A 23,670-nucleotide genomic window follows, 5' to 3' on the forward strand; every position below is an offset into this window, starting at 1 on the left:
TTTGATACAGTTTCCCACAGTCATTCAATGAACATAGTAAGAACATATGGACTATCAGACCAATTGTGTGAATGGATTGAAGAGTTCCTATATAACAGAACGCAGCATATCATTCTCAATGGAGAGAAGTCTTCCGAAGTAAGAGTGATTTCAGATGTGCCGCAGGGGAGTGTCATAGGACCGTTGTTATTCACAATATATATAAGTGACTTTGCGGATAACATCAGAAGTTCACTGAGGCTTTTTGCAGATGATGCTGTAGTATATTGAGAGGTTGTAACAATTTAAAATTGTACTGAAATGCAGGAGCATCTGCAACATATTGACGCTTGGTGCAAGAAAAGGCAATTGAATCTCAATGTAGACAAGTGTAAAGCGTGAATACATAGAAAGAAAGATCCCTTATCATTTAGCTACAATATAGCAGTTAATTCCATAAATTATCTGGGAGTAGGCATTAGGAGTGATTTAAAATGGAATGATCGTGTAAAATTAATTGTTGGTAAAGCAGATGCCAGACTGAGATTCGTTGGAAGAATCCTAAGGAAATGCAGTCCGAAAACAAAGGAAGTAGGTTACAGTAGACTTGTTCGCCCACTGCTTGAATACTGCTCTCCGGTGTGGGATCCGTACCAGATAGGGTTGATAAAAGAGATAGAGAAGATCTAATGAAGAGCAACGCACTTCGTTACAGGATCATTTAGTAATTGTGAAAGCGTTACAGAGATGATAGATAAACTCCAGTGCAAGACTCTGCAAGAGAGACGCTCAGTAGCTCAGTACGGGCTTTTGTTGAAGTTTTGAGAACATACCTTCACCGAAGAGTCAAGCAGTATATTGCTCCCTCCTATGTATATATCACACAGAGACCATGAGGATAAAATCAGAGATTAGAGCCCACACAGAGGCATACCGACAATCTTTCTTTCCACGAACAATACGAGACTGGAATAGAAGGAAGAACCGATAGAGATACTCAAGGTGCCCTCTGCCACAGACCGTCAGGTGGCTTGTGGAGTATGGATTCAGATATAGATGTAGGTGGATATATAGATTTAGATGAAGTCAGCCTAAGCATATACTGATCACCATGTCTTTCATGCTGCTGTGAATCGTAAATGTGACTGTAGTGGGGTCCTGTGCGTGCACCAAAAGCACAGATGGCTGTATCACAGATGCAGTCACATCAAATAAGTGTCTGTGGAGAGGACAGACATACCTATAATTCCAGTAGAGGGGCAGTAGGCTTTAAAGTAGTTCTAAGGGCAATGGAATGGATGATTGGCCAATCTGAAGGATGTAACATTAACCAAGGAGAATATACAGCTGTTATATTTAATGAGCATATAACAGCTCTCTTGTGTGGTTTAATGAAAAAAGAAAACAGATATGGCATTCTATGGGTCAGAGTGTGGAATGCACGTCCCTTAATCTTGTGGGCAGATTACAAAACTTGAAAAGGAAGAGGTGGTTTTAATGTTTGTTTGAGATAGAGCACAAGCTGGGGTGGGGGCAGATTGTAAAAGATAATTGACCATGCACGTTCAAAGAGAGAATCCCAGCACTTTCATTAGACGATTTAAGTAAATCATAAGTATCTATGTCTAGGTAGGGACTCGAACTGCCAGCTTTCTGAATTAAAGAGTCAAATGGCTTACCAAATTCGAACAGAGAAATGGATCGGTTGAAATTAGGTACAGCAGAAGTTAGCAAAGGGACTGCAAACCGTGGTATCTGAACCGGGCGACAGTTTCGGGGGAAGGGGACAAATCTACATTCTTGAGGAAAAAACATTGTTCCACAAAGCACCTAGCATCCAGCGCACGTCGGTCTATTAATTACTCATATGGTTTTCCATCCTTCCATGAACCATGGACCTTGCCTTTGGTGGGGAGGCTTGCGTGCCTCAACTATACAGATGGCCTTACCGCAGGTACAACCACAACAGAGGGGTATCTGTTGAGAGGCCAGACGAACGAGTGGTTCCTGAAGAGGGGCAACAGCCTTTTCAGTAGTTGCAGGGGTAACAGTCTGGATGATTGACTGATCTGGCCTTGTAACACAAACCAAAGCGGCCTTGCTGTTGTGGTCCTGCGATTGGCTGAAAGCAAGGGGAAACTACAGCCGTAATTTTTCCTGAGGGCATGCAGCTTTACTGTACGATTAAATGATGGCGTCCTCTTGGGTAAAATATTCTGGAGGTAAAATAGTCCCCCATTCGGATCTCCGGGCGGGGACTACTCAAGAGGTCGTCGTTATCAGGAGAAAGAAAACTGGCGTTCTACGGATCGGAGCGTGGAATGTCATCCCTTAATCGGGCAGGTAGGTTAGAAAATTTAAAAAGGGAAATGAATAGGTTAAAGTTAGATATAGTGGGAATTAGTGAAGTTCAGTGGCAGGAGGAACAAGACTTCTGGTCAGGTGACTACAGGGTTATAAACACAAAATCAAATAGGGGTAATGCAGGAGTAGGTTTAATAATGAATAGGAAAATAGGAATGCGGGTAAGCTACTACAAACAACATAGTGAATGCATTATTGTGGCCAAGATATACACAAAGCCCACATCTACTACAATAGTACAAGTTTATATGCCAACTAGCTCTGCAGATGATGAAGAAATTGATGAATTGTTTGACAAGATAAAAGAAATTGTTCCGGTAGTGAAGGGAGACGAAAATTTAACAATTATGGGTGACTGGAATTCGACAGTAGGAAAAGGGAGAGAAGAAAAATAGTAGGTGAATATGGATTGGGGGAGAGTAATGAAAGAGGAAGCCGCCTGGTAGAATTTTGCACAGAGCATAACTTAATCATAGCTAACACTTGGCTCAAGAGTCGTGAACGAAGGTTGTATACTAGAAGGTTTCAGATAGATTATATATTGGTAAGACAGAGATTTGGGAACCAGGTTTTAAGCTGTAAGACATTTCCAGGGGCAGATGTGGACTGTGACCACAATCTGTTGGTTATGAACTGTAGATTAAAGCTGGAGAAACTGCAAAGAGGTGGGAATTTAAGGAGATGGGCCCTGGATAAACTGAAAGAACCAGAGGTTGTTCAGAGTTTCAGGGAGAGCACAAGGGAACAATTGACAAGAATGGGGGAAAGAAATACAGTAGAAGAAGAATAATGGGTAGCCTTGAGGGATGAAATAGTGAAGGCAGCAGAGGATCAAGTAGGTAAAAAGATGAGGGCTAGTAGAAATCCCTGGGTAACAGAAGAAATATTGAATTTAATTGATGAAAGGAGAAAATACAAAAATGCAGTAAATGAAGCAGGCAAAAAGGAATATAAACGTCTCAAAAATTAGATCGACAGGAAGTGCAAAATGGCTAAACAGGTATGGCTAGATGTCAAATGTAAGGATGTAGAGACTTATCTCACTAGGGGTAAGAGAGATACAGCCTACATGAAAATTAGAGAGACCTTTGGAGAAAAGAGAATCACTTGCATGAATATCAAGAGCTCAGATGGAAACCCAGTTCTAAGCAAAGAAGGGTGATGTAGTTGAGGACAATATTATAGAAATGGAAGAGGATGTAGATGAAGATGAAATGGGAGATATGATACTGCGTGAAGAGTTTGATAGAGCACTGAAAGACCTAAGTCGAAACAAGGCCCCGGGAGTAGACAACATTCCATTAGAACTACTGACAGCCTTGGGAGAGCCAGTCCTGACAGAACTCTACCATCTGGTGAGCAAGATGTATGAGACAGGCGAAATTCCCTCAGACTTCAACAAGAATATGATAATTCCAATCTCAAAGAAGGCAGGTGTTGACAGATGTGAAAATTACCGAACTATCAGTTTAATAAATCACAGCTGCAAAATACTAATGCGAATTCTTTACAGGCGAATGGAAAAACTAGTAGAAGCCGACCTCGGGGAAGATCAGTTTGGATTCCGTAGAAATGTTGGAACACGTGAGGCAATACTGACCCTACAACTTATCTTAGGAGAAAGATTAAGGAAAGGCAAACCTACGTTTCTAGCATTTGTAGACCTAGAGAAAGCTTTTGACAATGTTGATTGAATACTCTTTCAAATTCTGAAGGTGGCAGGGATAAAACACAGGGAGCGACAGGCTATTTACAATTTGTACAGAAACCAGATGGCAGTTATGAGTTGAGGGGCATGAAAGGGAAGTAGTGGTTGGGAAGGGAGTGAGGCAGGGTTGTAGCCTCTCCTCAATGCTATTCAATCTGTATATTGAGCAAGGAGTAAAAGAAACAAAAGACAAGATTGGAGTAGGTATTAAAATCCATGGAGAAGGAATAAAAACTTTGAGGTTCGCCGATGACATTGTAATTCTGTCAGAAACAGCAAAGGACTTGGAAGAGCAGTTGAAGGGAATAGACAGTGTCTTGAAAGGAGGATATAAGATGAATTTCAACAAAAGCAAAACGAGGATAATGGAATGTAGTCGAATAAAGTCGGGTGATGCTTAGGGAATTAGATTAGGAAATGAGACTCTTAAAGTAGTAAAGGGTTTTTGCTATTTGGGGAGCAAAATAACTGATGATGACCGAAGTAGAGAGGATATAAAATGTAGACTGGCAATGGCAAGGAAAGCGTTTCTGAAGAAGAGAAATTTGTTAACATCGAGTATAGATTTAAGTGTCAGGAAGTCGTTTCTGAAAGTATTTGTATGGAGTGTAGCCATGTATGGAAGTGAAACATGGACAATAAATAGTTTGGACAAGAAGAGAATAGAAGGTTTCGAAATGTGGTGCTACAGAAGAATGCTGAATATTAGATGGGTAGATCGCATAACTAATGAGGAGGTATTGAATAGAATTGGGGAGAAGAGAAGTTTGTGGTACAACTTGACAAGAAGAAAGGATCGGTTGGTAGGACATGTTCTGAGGCATCAATGGATCACCAATTTAGTACTGGAGGGCAGAGTGGAGGGTAAAAATCGTAGAGGGAGACCAAGAGATGAATACACTAAGTAGATTCAGAAGGATGAAGGCTGCAGTAGGTACTGGGAGATGAAGAAGCTTGCACAGGATAGAGTAACATGGAGAGTTGCATCAAACCAGTCTCGGGACTGAAGATAACAACAAGAACAACAACAACAACAACATGATTTTGAAACACACCCCTGCTGGTTTTTGGACATCTTTGAACATATTCTAAGTTGATTTCTGAATGAATTATAAGTTGATTTTTGAATGCGTGCGTTGTGTAGGTGATGTCTCTGCCAGGAGAATCCTCGTCGCACCTAGAAATGAACTTTCCGCAGACAGGATAGGACAGGGCTATACGAGCTGAGTGGGATAAAGCCGAACTGGTGAATGTCAACTGCTTCTTGTTAATGTGGTTGATTTAGTTTGTAAATGTTCAGCGTTGTTATAATTACTATGAAAATCCATAGATTCAGACTACCAGAGTGGAAATAAACAACTAACAGGAGTAACAGGTTAGAAAGATTATGTATTATCTTCTCGGTGTATCCAAGAAAGTGAAATTCCTACAGAATATTTTTGGCCAGATCGCTACACTAGACACGCCCGTTGTAGTTCCCGGCTAGCAGCCGTTTTAAGTTCCATTCTGGGAGTAGCATGGAAAACGCATTGTACAAACACCTAACTGGAGAATAATTGCTGGATAGCTAAGCTGGTGATTGTGGCAGGGTTAGTAAAGTTAACCGGCGAATGAGTTTTGACAGTGGTAGGAATAGTTATAGAATTAGTGATGACAAGATTGTTAGAATGAGGAAGGAGAAGAAACGGGGACATCAAACAAATTATGGAAGAATACGACGATTCCAAATATATACAAAAATTTCATTTTACTGCTTTCGGTCGCGGGTGTGAGAAACTGGAGCGTATGAATGAAATGTGAAACTATTTCCTAACATAAAGCTTTTTGATTGTAGTAGACCAGATAGGTATTTCGTATTGGTACTTCATGAATTATATTCTCGCACTATAAAATCACCATTATTGCCAAAAAAGTCTGGCTTATCTGGTGTGTGCTACAATTGCTGCAATATTGGAAAGGCCTGTTTTGTTTAATCCAGCACACAGGGACAAAATAGACATAATCAGATCGAGTCTTGGATACTTTTTGTATTAACAGCTTTTTCACTATTAGAAGACAACATTTCGATTTTTCATGTAGCAAAATATTTGATGAACTTTGATGAGGTAATAGATTCTTTCGCCGAAAGGAAAGCGCGCCATTCAAAGCTGCAGCAGGATTAGAGAGAAAATCGTTAGGACCGAAGGATTGAAGAAATGTGTGCTGTCTTACCTGTCTCTTGCCTTTACTGGGTTTAGGTAACCCATATTTAATTTTATGTCACACAGAAGAGCAAGTTATTAGCTAATAGGCAATAAAGAGTCCTGATTTTCTGAAGAGTTCTTGCTCTTGTTCTCCCGGTTACAAATAATCCCATCAAGTATTAATTGCCGCCCCCCCCCCCCCCCCCTCTCTCTCTCTCTCTCTCTCTCTCTCTCTCTCTCTCTCTCTCTCTCTCTCTCTCTCTTTTTTGGGGAGGGGGGACCAGAATGTCAAACTGGCCAACTGGGAGCAGGAGAGGCACTACAGGATATTTTAATTTCCACTGTCCTAAGATAGTTTGATGGCATCCGTTGCAAAATACACACGTTTGCATTCCACAGAGTGAAATTCAGTGATGCGCTGTTTAAGAATGTGGTTTGAAGAGGGGTGGCACTGTACTTCGGCACACTAAAGACCAAATAACATGTCTTACATTTCCTCGAAGATATGTTTTATGTATCAGACCCTTCAGAAAGATGTGCACTACAAAATGAACTTATTTTTGAAAAGTCTTCTTTTATTATTATTTCTTTCTTATCTCAGACGTTATGTCTGGTCAAAAGTGGAAAGTGACGCGGACCTTGCTCAAGCGTGACTTCCTTTTAACTGTACGGTATATGTTATATTGCATTTAGGAACTTTCTGGTAATTGAACATGTATCAATAATTACGGATTTCTGCAGTTGTATATATAAGTTTGGATGTAGCTGTATTGCATTGATGTACTGGTGGATATTGTGTGGTATGACTCCTGTAGTTGATAGTATAATTGGCATAATGTCAACTTTATCCTGATGCCACATGTCCTTGACTTCATCAGCCAGTAGGATGTATTTTTCAATTTTTTCTCTTGTTTTCTTTTTTATATTTGTTGTATTGGTTATGGATATTTCGATTAGTTGTGTTAATTTCTTCTTTTTGTTGGTGAGTATGATGTCAGGTTTGTTATGTGGTGTTATTTTATCTGTTATAATGGTTCTGTTCCAGTTTAATTTGTATTTATCATTCTCCAGTACATTTTGTGGTGCATACTTGTATATGGGAACGTGTTGTTTTATAAGTTTATGTTGTAAGGCAAGCTTTTGATGTATTATTTTTGCTACATTGTCATGTCTTCTGGGGTATTCTGTATTTGCTAGTATTGTACATCCGCTTGTGATGTGATCTACTGTTTCTATTTGTTGTTTGCAAAGTCTGCATTTATCTGTTGTGGTATTGGGATCTTTAATAATATGCTTGCTGTAAATCTGGTGTTTATTGTTTGATCCTGTATTGCAATCACGAATCCTTCCGTCTCACTGTATATATTGCCTTTTCTTAGCCATGTGTTGGATGCATCTTGATCGATGTGTGGCTGTGTTAGATGATACGGGTGCTTGCCATGTAGTGTTTTCTTTTTCCAATTTACTTTCATCTTATCTGTTGATGTGATGTGATCTAAAGGGTTGTAGAAGTGGTTATGAAATTGTGGTGGTGTAGCCGATGTATTTATATGAGTGATTGCTTTGTGTATTTTACTAGTTTCTGCTTGTTCTATAAAGAATTTTCTTAAATTGTCTACCTGTCCATAATGTAAGTGTTTTGAGTGCTTCTAGGTCTGTGTTACTCCATTTCACTACTCCAAATGAGTAGTTCAGTATTGGTATAGCATAAGTATTTATAGCTTTTGTTTTGTTTCTTGCTTTCAATTCTGTTTTCAGTATTTTTGTTAGTCTTTGTCTATATTTTTCTTTTAGTTCTTCCTTAATATTTGTATTATCTATTCCTATTTTTTGTCTGTATCCTAGATATTTATAGGCATCTGTTTTTTCCATCGCTTCTGTGCAGTCGCTGATGTTATCCAATATGTAATCTTCTTGTTTATTGTGTTTTCCCTTGACTATGCTATTTTTCTTACATTTGTGTGTTCCAAAAGCTGTATTTATATCATTGCTGAATACTTCTGTTATCTTTAGTAATAGATTGAGTTGTTGATTTGTTGCTGCCAGTAGTTTTAGATCATCCGTGTATACCAAATGTGTGATTTTGTGTGGTTCTGTTCCAGTAATATTAAATCCATAATTTGTATTATTTAGCGTGTTGGATAGTGGGTTCAGAGCAAGGCAGAACCAGAAAGGACTTAATGAGTCTCCTTGGTATATTCCACACTTAATCTGTATTGGCTGTGATGTGATATTATTTGGATTTGTTTGGATATTAAGTGTGGCTTTCCAATTTTTCATTACTATGTTTAGGAACTGTATCAATTTAGGATCTACTTAGTATATTTCCAATATTTGTAGTAGCCATGAGTGGGGTACACTATCAAAAGCTTTTTGGCAATCAATGTATGCATAGTGTAGTGACCTTTGTTTAGTTTCAGCTTGATACGTCACCTCTGCATCTATTATCAAAAGCTTTTTGGCAATCAATGTATGCCTAGTGTAGCGACCTATGTTTAGTTTCAGCTTGATATGTCACCTCTGCACCTATTATCAGTTGCTCTTTACATCCTTGTGCTCCTTTGCTGCAGCCTTTTTGTTTTTTAATTATAATTTTGTTCTGTCATTAATTTCTGTGTAATGACTGAAGTTAATATTTTGTATATTGTTGGTAGGCATGTTATGGGGTGATATTTTGCTGGGTTATTATTGTTATTATTATTATTTTAATGTTTCCTCTTCGTTTACTGCTTTAATGTCAAATGAAAACAAGGCGGATTTTTGTGGCTGGGAGCTACCAAGTGAATTAAAATACATTCACACAATTACAGACGGCAGTATGTTACTAGTTTCAGATTTAATTTTATTTCCACCTTTCTGACAGTGAAGCATTAATCACCTTGCAGAACAATAAAGTTATTTTTGTCGGTTTGCTAAAGAAATTGGACTTTTATAAAGCATTCCTGCTGAGGCAGTAATTTATTTGAAACGAGGTCTTTTATTCCACACTATTGGCTAGTTTCAACTGTTCACTGTATTTCAAGTGCACGTTTTCATCTTCTAGCACATATGGCACAATAAAGAACCAAACATGAGGTAATACAGTACTGGTACTCCAAGAACATTTACATCCTGAAAACCATACCAAAAAGCTTAATATCAGGTCGAGGCCTATGTCATTAGGAGTCTGGACATACGAATGTGCACGTTAAGGTGAACTATGCATTTTAGTACGGTTCACAAAATTCCGTTGCTCTTGGAGTATCCTCTGATGTCTTGTTTCTTTTATGACATTATGTAAGATAGGTCTTTGAATGTTTCACACCTACGAACATATCAGCTTCCTACCTCACTGTATCTGCACAAGCTCAGTGGCGCCTCTTTATATGGCACTCTCTGTCCTCTGCTGAAATGAATCTATTTCTAACAGGCCACAGGAAAATATTGCGAATTGTGGTTCGAAAAGCTCCCCCCCCCCCCAAGTGAATTTCCTTTTATGCAAGATGAACTATGTGCGAGAATGTACGATGAATTTCTTAAATCACAGAGTGTTTGCTCTCATTTAAAAATCAACTCTTTGATGATGAGCCATTTAGAAGAATTTTGAGCCCAGAAGATCAGAGATTTATAACGGTGTTAAAAATTTTACTGGCTTATTTGTGCGATGTACCTTAAAGTGTAACATGCCCTAAGCAGATCAACATTATATATGAAAGCTTAGCTTCTCTTGTAGCTTATTAATCTTAGAGACAAATATTATATGCGAAAGCGTTGCTTTTCTTGTAGCAGCACTATGTGTAGCAACTTAAACCATTAACATTTCCTGTTAGTGGAACTCGAATTTATACTTTTGTAATACAAAAATATGTAGCACACATGTTGCTGCATATCAAAGATCTTTCCAAAACTTGCTTCCCCCACCCCCACCCCCACCCTTTCGGAGTTTTGAGAAATTCTGCACTGCTGTATAAAACCATATCCATTCAAAGGATTGAAAAGTTTTACAGTTCCGACAGAAAGTACACTGTTACTTAACAGAAAAAGTGTATTTTCACTGGGGAGAAAATGTATTTTTGTTGTTGTTGTCTTCAGTCCTGAGACTGGTTTGATGCAGCTCTCCATGCTACTCTATCCTGTGGAAGCCTCTTCATCTGCCAGTACCTACTGCAACCTACATCCTTCTGAATCTGCTTAGTGTACTCATCTCTCGGTCTCCCTCTACGATTTTTACCCTCCACGCTGCCCTCCAATGCTAAATTTGTGATCCCTTGATGCCTCAAAACATGTCCTACCAACCGATCCCTTCTTCTAGTCAAGTTGTGCCACAAACTTCTCTTCTCCCCAATCCTATTTAATACCTCCTCATTAGTTACGTGATCTATCCACCTTATCTTCAGTATTCTTCTGTAGCACCACATTTCGAAAGCTTCTATTCTCTTCTTGTCCAAACTAGTTATCGTCCATGTTTCACTTCCATACATGGCTACACTCCAAACAAATACTTTCAGAAACGACTTCCTGATACATAAATCTACATTCGATGTTAACAAATTTCTCTTCTTCAGAAACGCTTTCCTTGCCATTGCCAGTCTACATTTTATATCCTCTCTACTTCGACCATCATCAGTTATTTTACTTCCTAAATAGCAAAACTCCTTTACTACTTTAAGTGTCTCATTTCCTAATCTAATTCCCTCAGCATCACCCGATTTAATTTGACTACATTCCATTATCCTCGTTTTGCTTTTGTTAATGTTCATCTTATATCTTCCTTTCAAGACGCTGTCCATTCCGTTCAACTGCTCTTCCAAGTCCTTTGCCGTCTCTGACAGAATTACAATGTCATCGGCGTACCTCAAAGTTTTTACTTCGTCTCCATGAATTTTAATACCTACTCCAAATTTTTCTTTTGTTTCCTTTACTGCTTGCTCAATATACAGATTGAATAACATCGGGGAGAGGCTACAACCCTGTCTCACTCCTTTCCCAACCACTGCTTCCCTTTCATGCCCCTCGACTCTTATGACTGCCATCTGGTTTCTGTACAAATTATAAATAGCCTTTCGCTCCCTGTATTTTACCCCTGCCACCTTTAGAATTTGAAAAAGAGTATTCCAGTCAACATTGTCAAAAGCTTTCTCTAAGTCTACAAATGCTAGAAACGTAGGTTTGCCTTTTCTTAATCTTTCTTCTAAGATAAGTCGTAAGGTCAGTATTGCCTCACGTGTACCAACATTTCGACGGAATCCAAACTGATCCTTCCCGAGGTCTGCATCTACCAGTTTTTCCATTCGTCTGTAAAGAATTCGCGTTAGTATTTTGCAGCCGTGGCTTATTAAACTGATAGTTCGGTAATTTTCACATCTGTCAGCACCTGCTTTCTTTGGGATTGGAATTATTATATTCTTCTTGAAGTCTGAGGGTATTTCGCCTGTCTCATACATCTTGCTCACAAGCTGGTAGAGTTTTCTCAGGACTGGTTGTCCCAAGGCCGTCAGTAGTTCTAATGGAATGTTGTCTACTCCGGGGGCCTTTTTTCGACTCAGGTCTTTCAGTGCTCTGTCTAACTCTTCACACAGTATCGTATCTCCCATTTCGTCTTCATCTACATCCTCTTCCATTTCCATAATATTGTCCTCAAGTACATCACCCTTGTATAAACCTTCTATATACTCCTTCCACCTTTCTGCCTTCCCTTCTTTGCTTAGAACTGGGCTGCCATCTGAGCTCTTGATATTCATACACTTGGTTCTCTTCTCTCCAAAGGTCTCTTTAATTTTCCTGTAGGCAGTATCTATCTTACCCCTAGTGAGATAAGCTTCTACATCCTTACATTTGTCCTCTAGCCATCCCTGTTTAGCCATTTTGCACTTCCTGTCGATCTAATTTTTGAGACGTTTATATTCCTTTTTGCCTGCTTCATTTACTGCATTTTTGTATTTTCTCCTTTCATCAATTAAATTCAATATTTCTTCTGTTACCCAGGGATTTCTACTAGCCCTCATCTTTTTACCTACTTGATCCTCTGCTGCCTTCACTACTTCATCCCTCAAAGCTATCCATTCTTCTTCTACTGTATTTCTTTCCCCTATTCCTGTCAATTGTTCCCTTATGCTCACCCTGAAACTCTGTACAACCTCTGGTTCTTTCAGTTTATCCAGATCCCATCTCCTTAATTTCCCACATTTTTGCAGTTTCTTCAGTTTTAATCTACAGGTCATAACCAATAGATTGTGGCCAGAGTCCACATCTGCCCCTGGAAATGTCTTACAACTTAAAACCTGGTTCCTAAATCTCTGTCTTACCATTATATAACCTATTTGATACCTTTTAGTATCTCCAGGGTTCTTCCACGTATACAACCTTCTTTCATGATTCTTAAACCAAGTGTTAGCTATGATTAAGTTGTGCTCTGTGCAAAATTCTACTAGGCGGCTTCCTCTTTCATTTCTTAGCCCCAATCCATATTCACCTACTATGTTTCCTTCTCTCCCTTTTCCTACACTCGAATTCCAGTCACCCATTACTATTAAATTTTCGTCTCCCTTCACTATCTGAATAATTTCTTTTATTTCATCGTACATTTCTTCAATTTCTTCATCATCTGCAGAGCTAGTTGGCATATAAACTTGTACTACTGTAGTAGGTGTGGGCTTCGTATCTATCTTGGCCACAATAATGCGTTCACTATGCTGTTTGTAGTAGCTTACCCGCATTCCTATTTTCCTATTCATTATTAAACCTACTCCTGCATTACCCATATTTGATTTTGTGTTTATAACCCTATAGTCACCTGACCAGAAGTCTTGTTCCTCCTGCCACCGAACTTCACTAATTCCCACTATATCGAACTTTAACCTATCCATTTCCCTTTTTAAATTTTCTAACCTACCTGCCCGATTAAGGGATGACATTCCACGCTCCGATCCGTAGAACGCCAGTTTTCTTTCTCCTGATAACGACATCCTCCTGAGTAGTCCCCGCCCGGAGATCCGAATGGGGGACTATTTTACCTCCGGAATATTTTACCCAAGAGGATGCCATCATCATTTAATCATACAGTAAAGCTGCATGTCCTCGGGAAAAATTACGGCTGTAGTTTCCCCTTGCTTTCAGCCGTTCGCAGTACCAGCAGAGCAAGGCCGTTTTGGTTAATGTTGCAAGGCCAGATCAGTCAATCATCCAGACTGTTGCCCCTGCAACTACTGAAAAGGCTGCTGCCCCTCTTCAGGAACCACACGTTTGTCTGGCCTCTCAACAGATACCCCTCCATTGTGGTTGCACCTACGGTACGGCCATCTGTATCGCTGAGGCACGCAAGCCTCCCCACCAACGGCAAGGTCCATGGTTCATGGGGGGTATTTTTATCCGGGAAAAATCCGGGAATTTTTTTTCCTTGTCGGCGTACAGACCCTGAAGAAAGAAAAGAGGATACAGGAGTATAAGTCCCTTGATTGTTATCTTACACCTAGGCTTGTCAGAAATATGACGGGCTTCACCCTGTGTTAATGACTTTTACTTTTGCCTCTGTTACATTCTTTCTCCCTCCTTCCCCTTCATCACCCCAGTCCTATCCCCTCTCCTCTTACCCTCCACTACTCTTCCCATGCTCTTACCTCAGGGTGCTTTTCCCCCTCTCCGGCCAAAAAAAGTGCATTCTTTGGTGTCCACAGGTATTGGGACTCCCTCCCAGGAACCCTCCCCCAGCATCTCTCAGGCTGGAAACCTGCTACCACAACTCGGGCACGGGACACACGGTCTGTATACCCCAAGGTTGCCTGCTTTCTTTCGGTTACGGACTAGCAGAAGCCTGCTCTCCTGCCATGCTCTGCTCTCCTCAGCCTTTGAAACGGAAGAAGAGAGGACAAGCCCCTTCCCCTGGTACCCCCGGAGGTGCCATCTCCCCCCTCACAACCCGAGTCTGACCTCTCATTTATGGATGTCGCCCTGTCTTCGTTGATGAAGAATGGTGACCCAGCGGCATGATTGCATCCAGCCCTTTCATCTCTCCTTTGGATATCCTCTCTCTTTGCTTATTCAGTGGGACTTTGATGGATACTACCATCACCTCCCAGAGTTGCAATCCCTTATTGCCCTTTAATCGGCAGCGTGTGTTATTCTCCAGGAATCTCATTTTACTGAAGGTCATTCACTGACCATTTGTGGGTTCTGTCCTTTCTCAGAACTAGGTCATCCTTTTGAGGGCTTCTGGTGGTGTTTGCACATTGGTCTGTACAGGTGTTATTGATACATGGATACCACTTTGTACCACATTGGAAGCAGCTCCCTCCAGACAGGCCACCTTCGTCTGCTACCCTAAAAGCCCTCCTTCAGTAACTCCACCCCCCCCCCCCCCCCCGCCCTCGCTCCCTTCCTTTCATTTGTCCTCCTTGGGGGTTTTAATGCACACCACCCTTATTGGGGCAGTGCCTTTTGATGGCAAGGTTACCCTACTGGGCTTTCCGTCATGCGGATTGGCTTCTATATACCTCCCACATCGTGTTTACATCATCTTTGCCAGATAGTATTGATGAAGTAGTCAGTGATCTGTCGGATAAGATAATCCACACTGCCAGCATTGCCATTCCCAGTGTGACAGGCTCCGTACGCCATCAGCCAGTTACATGGTGGAGCAGGGCCATCACCTCCACTATCCATGAGTTTCATGCTGCTTTGCAACATCTTAAGTGGCACCCGTCCTCCACTGGTCTTATTATCTTTAAATGCCTCTGTGTCAAAGCCTGTTACTTAATCAAACAGAATAAGCTGTGTGGGGAATGCTTTGGCTCCCCTCTTGGTGCTTTTGTCCCTTCATAATGGGTGTGGGCTACACTCCGCACCCTCCAAAGTTGTCAGTGGCAGTTTACCATTCCATACCTTGCACTTCCAGGTGGTCTTTGTATGGATCCTTCAATTCTTGTTAAACATATCACGACCCATTTTGTGATGGCATCGGCATCAGCTTCCTACCCAACCACCTTCTTCCTCCAGAAACAGTGGGCTGAAGCCTCCCACTGATGTCTTACCTCTTGTCAAGTGGAATCCTCCAATAAATCTTTTACTGTAGTGGTAGCACACTGGACTCGCATTCGGGAGGACGGCGGTTCAATCCTGCGTCCGGCCATCCTGATATAGGTTTTCCGTGATTTCCCTAAATCGCTCCAGGCAAATGCTGGGATGGTTCCTTTCAAAGGGCACAGCCGACTTCCTTCCCTAATCCGATGAGACCGATGACCTCGCTGTTTGGTCTCTTCCCCCAAAACAACCACCACCTTTTACTATATGGAAGCTGCTTCTAGCCCTCTCTTCTTCTAACGATTCAGCTCCTGGCACGGATTCCATGCCTAACCAATTGCCTCAACCTTCCACAATGACAATACCTCCACCAGGTGTTTAACTGTATTTGGTTCCAAGGCATTTTCCCCTCTCAATGGAGAGACAGTATTGTGGTTCCTGTCCTTAAGCCTGGTAAGGATCTGCCACCCCTTGATAGTTACCGGCCAGTCAGCCTGACTAATGTGCCCTGCAAGTTACTCATAGGCTCAGTTGGGTCCTTGAATCTCGGGGCCTTTTATCTGCTTGTGGTTTTACTGAATCCTGAATTTGGAATATTTCCTTAAATAAAGTTGTTCTCTCCAAAATATTTGTGTTACTGTTATCAACCAAGTTTTATCTCTAACTCTCATCAGGTAGATTTGGCAAAATACAGGTTATGAAATAATTTTGCTATTTCGTGTATATTCGGAGTATGTATTACATATGTAAAAGAGAGAAAATTAACGTACTATCTTTGCTAGGAGGTGTACAGAGTATGTTAACATAATCCACCTTGCTGCATTTCAAGCTGCATCGAACTAGTCTTTGGACTGAATACTCCAAAAGACACTACATTTAATGTGACATCCAGTGTCCCTGGAAAATGTAGGTTTGTTTCTCATTACAAACACTCTTTTTTTTTTCGTGTATGTTGTCCATTTCATAGAACAGTCCGTAATTAATGTAGTGCAATGCTTGGTGTTGCAATGTGTGTTAACAGTGGCTGCATAGAGCCACCAGTAGCTCAGCAGCAACATGATGGAGCAGTCAGTCAGTGTTGCACAGGCTGATATACAAGACGGAGCGTGCCGTGTGTGAGGAAGTAATGGCCAACACTTCTTAATCAATCTTCCAGTGTTTGTTTTTGTTACTGATGGCTGTAGAATAGTTCAAATGGCTCTGAGCACTATGGGACTTAACAGCTATGGTCATCAGTCCCCTAGAACTTAGAACTAATTAAACCTAACTAACCTAAGGACGTCGCACAACACCTGGTCGTGATGGCTGTAGAGATGAATAGAGAATAATCTGTGTAAGTGCAGTGTTAATATAGGTCAGTACTGTGTAAATTTTCAATACATTGTCACAGAACAGGCTGATGACAGTGCTGCTTGTCACAGCTGGGTTAGTGGTTATTCTTAATATTTTTATGTCTCTGAAAAACACACGTTATTGAAGCAAATATTGCACTAGTGATATTTTTGAACTGCTATATCAGATGGTCACTTAAAATTTCACTTTAAAACATTTTGTTTGTTCTGAGAAAGAAGTCAGCGTTTCCTATTCACACTTGGTCTCACATAAAAATGTGATGAGCGGAATTTGTGTGGGATGTCTCAGTCCACACAGTATAGAAACGAAATTATAAATATATGCAAAAACACTAGAGAAAATGCACCTGGCTTCTCTTAGGAGAGAACCTAGAGCTGTATGTACATGCAATAGTTATTCTGATCTTATCTTCACAGTCCATACGCAAAGAGGTTGCAGTTATTCCCAGAGTAATCATTTAAAACACGTTCTTGAAACTTAGTTAATAGACTTTCTCATGATAGTTTCGTCTATCTTAAAGAGTCTTCCAGTCCAGTTCCTTCAGTATCTCTGAGTGTTACCGATGGAGTAAACAAACCTGTGACCATTCGTGCTGCTGTTCTCTTGTAAACATTCAATATCCCCTGTTAGTCCTATCTGGCATGGGTACTATCCACTTGAGCAACATTCTAGAATGGGTCACATCAGTGATTTGTAAGCAATTTCCTTTGTAGATTGATTGGACTTCCCCAGTATTCTACAAATAAGCAGATATCTACCATCTGCTTTACTTATGACTGAACCGAAGTGATCATTCCATTTCACATCCCTAAAAAATGTTACATGCAGGTATTTGTGCGAGTTGGCAGATTCCAGCAGTTACTCATTGCTGTTATAGTCTTAGGATACTAGGTTTTTTAATTGTTTGAAGTTCAAAGTTTTACATTTTTGTATACTTAAACAAGTTGCCAATCTCTGTACCACTTTGAAATCTTATCAGTATATGACTGAATATTTATGCAGCAGCTTTCAGATAGTATTTCATTATAGATAACAGTGTAATCTGCAAAATTCCTAATTTTACTATTAATATTGTCTGCAAGGTCATTAATATACAGCATGAACAGCAAGGGTCCCAAGAAGCTTCCCTGGGGCACACCTGAAGTTACATCTACATCTGATGATGACTCTCCATCCAAGATAATGTGCTGTGTCCTCCATACCAAAAAGCCTCAATCCAGTCACGTATTTCATTTGATAACCCACGGGATCGTACTTTTGACAATAAGCATAGGTGCAGTACCAAGTTGAATGCTTTTCAGAAATCAAGATACATTGCATCTACCTAATTGCATTTATCCTACACTTTCAGTATGCCACGTGAGAAAAGTGCAAGTTGGGTTTCACATGAACAATGTTTTCGAAATCCATGCTGGTTGGCATTAAGATACCTCATTTTGTTTGAGCTCAGAATATATTCTAAGATTTTACAACAAATCTATGTTGAGGATATTGGACAGTAATTTTGTGGATCACTTCTACTACCCTTCTTTTAGATGTGTTTGACACCCCCCCCCCCCCCCCCCCCAAGGGTACTGTATCAACACATTAAGTTTCATTTTAAATACTGTCCATGACTACACTAATGGATGGTAATTAAGTAGTGCAGTAGTAAGTTTTGACAAAACATTTCCAATGTCAAAGAAAACATGAGGAAGAACAACATTTTTTCCCCTCTGTGTGGGTCCAACACTGCCAGTTTACTGTAAACAGCTGTTGAAAAATATACCAGCAAAAAGTCACCACTGGGCAGCTGATTGCACTTATCAGTATGTGCTGGGTAAATGGTGTCTCGCTATTATTTATATTTCATTGGTGCGTGTAAAATTTTGTGCCACTTCTTAACTTATATCTAATTGATCTCCGAAGTGTTCCAGTAAATTTAGTACAAAGACATTAGATAAAAATTAACTTCTTTAACTGTGAACTAACTAGACTTCGGCTTCCTTGTCTCTGGAATTAAAGAAAAAGTCTGAGCTGCTACCACCCCACCCCCTCCCCCTCTTCCCTCAAGTAGTAGAATATCTCTCACCTTTTCTTTTCTGATTCCAGTAATACTATCTAGTTAGTGTCTTCCATTAATGTTCTGATGATGAGTCATAAAGTAAAGACAAAGAGGCATATTGTTTAGTGTCAGATGAGTATCTTTGTATGTAATATTTGACAATATTGAATGATACTTGGAAATCTCTTAGCATTTCATAAAATTGCCAGCATGATTGTAATGTATGTATGTTCTTTAACTAGTGTTTCTTGCAATAGGCGATAAATGCCAAAGGTGGCCGGTACCTGGAAGCCCAAGTACAAGGAAGTAAGATACAGGCGGAGGAAGGAACTCTTGTAATCTTAGCAGCTGGTGACAGATCTCTCTTTGATGAATGTCAGTCCTGTTTCAAAGCAATGGGCAAAAATTCTTTCTACCTTGGTGAGTATAGTACTGGACTTGTTCTTCAGGCTTTGTAGTATTTACTTGTGTTTTAAATTTCTCAGGACTCCTTGAAATAAGAGAAAAAGTTTAATTCCAGTAGTGACTGGTAAAATTACTTACTGGTACGATAAATGTTTTTTTTACATAGTTCCCTTTAATGGAAATGCATTTTCTGCAGTGTGTGGCCAGCTTTTTGATCCCCTCCTGAAAGAAAAATGATGATCATGCCAACAGCAAATCACATATATACTGCTTAACTTCTGTTTCAATGTTGGACTGTTTCCACCCAAATACCTTCCATCGGGGGCGGGGGAATTGCGTATGTGCATGGCATGTAATATAGTATGGATTGTGAAAAGATTGTTAAATGCTATGACCATATTGTTTCCTGTAACACCTAAGAACTACATTCTCATACCCCTCCTCCCCTGACCGTGTTTCTACTTATTTGTCACTTGCATATCATAGCAGTGATGCTTTTTTTATAGAACTTTTACAACCCTTTGACTCCTGTAGCGGTAGATCCCTGTATTTTCTGTTGTACATACATTAATCCATCTTCCATAGGTCATGAATATGGCATTTTATAATGATGTGGAATGTGTCACTTTAAAATAAGTTTTCTTTACACAAAATAATTTAATCTAACATTTTTTTACTGCTTCATATCTAAGAATTCATCTATTGAGTAGGAGGAGTTGTCATTTAGAAATTCTTTTAATTTGCTTTTAAATGTTGCTTGGCTATCTGTCAGACTTTTAATACTATTTGGCAAATGAGCAAAGATTTTTGTGGCAGCATAATTCACCCCTTTCTGTGCCAAAGTGAGGTTTAATCCAGAATAGTGAAGATCCTCCTTTCTTCTAGTGTTCTAGCTATGTACTTCGCTGTTACCTTTGAATTGGGATGGGTTATTAATGACAAATTTAAGATGATGTGACTTACCAAACAAAAGCACTGGCAGGTCGATACACACACAAACATACACACAAAATTCTATCTTTCGCAACCAATGGTTGCTTCTTCAGGAAAGAGGGAAGGAGAGGGAAAGATGAAAGGATGTGGGTTTTAAGGGAGAGGGTAAGGAGTCATTCCAATCCCGGGAGCGGAAAGACTTACTTTAGGGGGGAAAAAAGGACAGGTATACACTCGTACACAAACACACATCCATCCGCACATACACAGACACAAGAAGACATTTGTAAAGGCAAAGAGTTCGGGCAGAGATGTCAGTCGAGGTGGAAGTACAGAGCCAAAGATGTTGTTGAAAGACAGGTGAGGTATGAGCGGCGGCAACTTGAAATTAGCGGAGGTTGAGGCCTGGTGGATAACGAGAAGAGAGGATATACTGAAGGGCAAGTTCCCATCTCCGGATTTCTGACAGGTTGGTGTTAGTGGGAAGTATCCAGATAACCCATCCTTCATCAAAGACACCAACCACATTCTCAAACGCCTGGAATCCTTACCCAATCTGTTACCCCCGGAAACCATCCTTGCAACCATTGATGCCACTTCCTTATACACAAATATTCCGCACGTCCAGGGCCTCGCTGTGATGGAGCACTTCCTTTCACGCCGATCACCTGCCACCCTACCTAAAATTTCTTTCCTCATTGCCTAAGCCAGCTTCATCCCGACCTACAACTTCTTCACTTTTGAAGGCCAGACATACCAACAATTAAAGGGAACAGCCATGGGTACCAGGATGGCCTCCTCGTACGCCAACCTATTTATGGGTCACTTAGAGGAAGCTTTCTTGGTTACCCAGGCCTGCCAAGCCAAAGTTTGATTCAGATTTGTTGATGACATCTTAATAGTCTGGACTCGCAGTGAAGAAGAACTCCAGTATTTCCTCTCCAACCTCAACTCCTTTGGTTCCATCAGGTTCACCTGGCCCTACTCCAAATCCCATGCCACTTCCCTTGACGTTGACCTCCAGCTTCATACATCCGTCCACATCAAACCCACCAACAAGCAACAGTACCTCCATTATGACAGCTGCCACCCATTCCACATCAAACGGCCTCTTCCCTACAGCCTAGGTCTTCGTGGCAAACGAATCTGCTCCAGTCCAAAATCCCTGAACAATTACACCAACCACCTGAAAACAGCTTTCGCATCCTGCAACTATCCTCTCAACCTGGTACAGAAGCAAATTACCAGAGCCACTTCTTCATCCCCTCAAACCCAGAACCTCCCACAGAAGAATCCCAAAAGTGCTCCACTTGTGACAGGATACATCCCGGGACTGGATCAGACTCTGAATGTGGCTCTCCAGCAAGGATACGACTTCCTCAAATCCTGCCCTGAAATGAGATCCATCGTTTATGAAATCCTCCCCACTCCACCAAGAGTGTCTTTCCGCCGTCCACCTAACCCTCGTAACCTCTTAGTTCATCCCTATGAAATCCCCAAACCACCTTCCCTACCCTCTGGCTCCTACCCTTGTAACCTCCCCAGGTGTAAAACCTGTCCCATGCACCCTCCCACGACCACCTGCTCCAGTCCTGTAACCCGGAAGGTGTACACGCTTAAAGGCAGAGCCACTTGTGAAAGCACCCACGTGATTTACCAACTGACCTGCCTACACTGTGAAGCTTTCTATGTGGGAATGAACAGCAACAAGCTGTCCATTTGCATGAATGAATGGACACAGGTAGACACTGTTTGTTGGTAATGAGGATCACCCTGTGGCTAAACATGCCTTGGTGCACAGCCATCACATCTTGGCACAGTGTTACACCGTCTGGATACTTCCCACTAACACCAACCTGTCAGAAATCCGAAGATGGGAACTTGCCCTTCAGTATATCCTCTCTTCGCGTTACCCACCAGGCCTCAACCTCCGCTAATTTCAAGCTAATGCCTCTCATACCTCACCTGTCTTTCAACAACATCTTTGCCTCTGTATTTCCGCCTCGACTGATATCTCTGCCCAAACTCTTTGCCTTTACAAATGTCTTCTTGTGTCTGTGTATGTGTGGATGTGTGTGTGTGTGTGTGTGTGTGTGTGTGTGTGTGTGTGTGTGTGTACACCTGTTCTTTTTCCCCCTAAGGTAAGTCTTTCTGCTCCCGGCATTGGAATGACTCCTTATCCTCTCCCTTAAAACCCACATCCTTTCATCTTTCCGTCTCCTTCCCTCTTTCCTGATGAAGCAACCGTTGGTTGCGAAAGCTTGAATTTTGTGTGTATGTTTGTGTTTGTTTGTGTGTATACCAACATGCTACCATTTGGGGGGGATTACATAAGAGGCGGGCAATCATGGATGAAGCTGCAGTAGCAGAAAATGAAAAAATTCGCATCCACAAACACAAGTAATTCATACCAGTCAGTCACAACCACCAACATTCTGCATTTCAGAGGAAATCATTAATAATATTTCATTATAAAAGTGCAAGTGGTATCTGAAATGTCCACATAATACAACTAATTTGAGTATGTCCATGGCTAGAGGCACAGTTCCATATTTTCTACCAATTAAGTTATATCAGCCTTTCACCATTATAAACATTCTGTAGTTTAAATGTGCTCTTAAACTTCCACGTAATACTACGAGCAATAGCAGCATGTGGTCCACTCCATAATAAAGTTATTTTTGAATGACATGCGTAAGTTGAGACTTAACAAGAAGAAGAAGTCCTTTATGTTAATGCAAAGTCATAGGGAAACTAAAACTGCATGTGATAATTATGTTGTGTATTTTTATTCAGGTGAAGTTGGAAATGCTTCGAAGATGAATCTTGTTCTTCAGCTGATGACTGGTGTAACATTGGCTGGCTTAGCTGAAGGCATGGCTCTTGCTGATCGGGCGGGGCTCCAGCAGAAAGATGTGCTTGAAGTATTAGAACTTACTTCCTTGGCGTGTCCAACCTTAGTTGACAAGGGTCGAGGTAATTAAAACAAATTTTATATTAAAAAATTGATACTTCTGTCATTTTTATCTTTTTAACATGACCTCATTTTCATAGCAGCAAAAGGAAATATTTTTCTACATATTAGATTTTTTACACTATCATACATAATTAGACAAGTTGTCAATTTTTTGTTAAGATTCTCAGACAACATATTAAAAATGAGAAGAACTATAGAATTATGTATTTGCTTTTAGTATCCTCTTTACTTTTCAAATGGCAAAGAAAATTCCCTCAGAGGATAACTCAGTACAAATAGCTGAGAAACTTTGGGTGTAGATTGTAGTCATAATCATGAAAAGTAGAAGTCTGGAGGAGGAGAGGACAACTCACAAAATTAATAACATAAAGAAATGCAGATTGCCACAGAATGAAATGCAATTGTATGAAGCACCTGAATCACATTAGTTAGTAACTAAGATTAAAATGATATCAGTTGGTAGGATATATATTGTATAGTGGATGGACAAAAATTAAAAACGTTTTAGTTTATGCTTCTAATTTCATCATTGCAAAATTACCAATTGTACTAAAATGTTTGGACTTCTTCGGGATGTTTTGCACTGATATCAACCAGTTGCGTCATTGAAAGAAGATGGATTGTTAAATGTGATATCAGAATACATGTTTCTGAAAATTATGTGAATTGAAAATTGGAGTGACAATCTTGTAACTTTTAATCTTGTTGTTTCATAGTGATAGAAGAGATG

General features: G+C 40.4%; 1 protein-coding gene across 1 annotated transcript in view; it reads left to right on the forward strand.

Annotated features, from left to right (window-relative positions):
- LOC126282156 (putative oxidoreductase GLYR1 homolog) overlaps positions 1 to 23,670 on the forward strand; it is a 242,411-nt gene that overhangs the window by 209,623 nt on the left and 9,118 nt on the right. The window contains exons 10-11 of the mRNA XM_049981672.1: positions 18,883 to 19,045; positions 22,760 to 22,939. Coding sequence (XP_049837629.1) covers positions 18,883 to 19,045; positions 22,760 to 22,939 — 343 coding nt within the window. The remainder of the gene's footprint in view (positions 1 to 18,882; positions 19,046 to 22,759; positions 22,940 to 23,670) is intronic.

The sequence above is a fragment of the Schistocerca gregaria genome, chromosome 7 (genome assembly GCF_023897955.1).
Source record: "Schistocerca gregaria isolate iqSchGreg1 chromosome 7, iqSchGreg1.2, whole genome shotgun sequence".
NCBI lineage: Eukaryota > Metazoa > Arthropoda > Insecta > Orthoptera > Acrididae > Schistocerca > Schistocerca gregaria.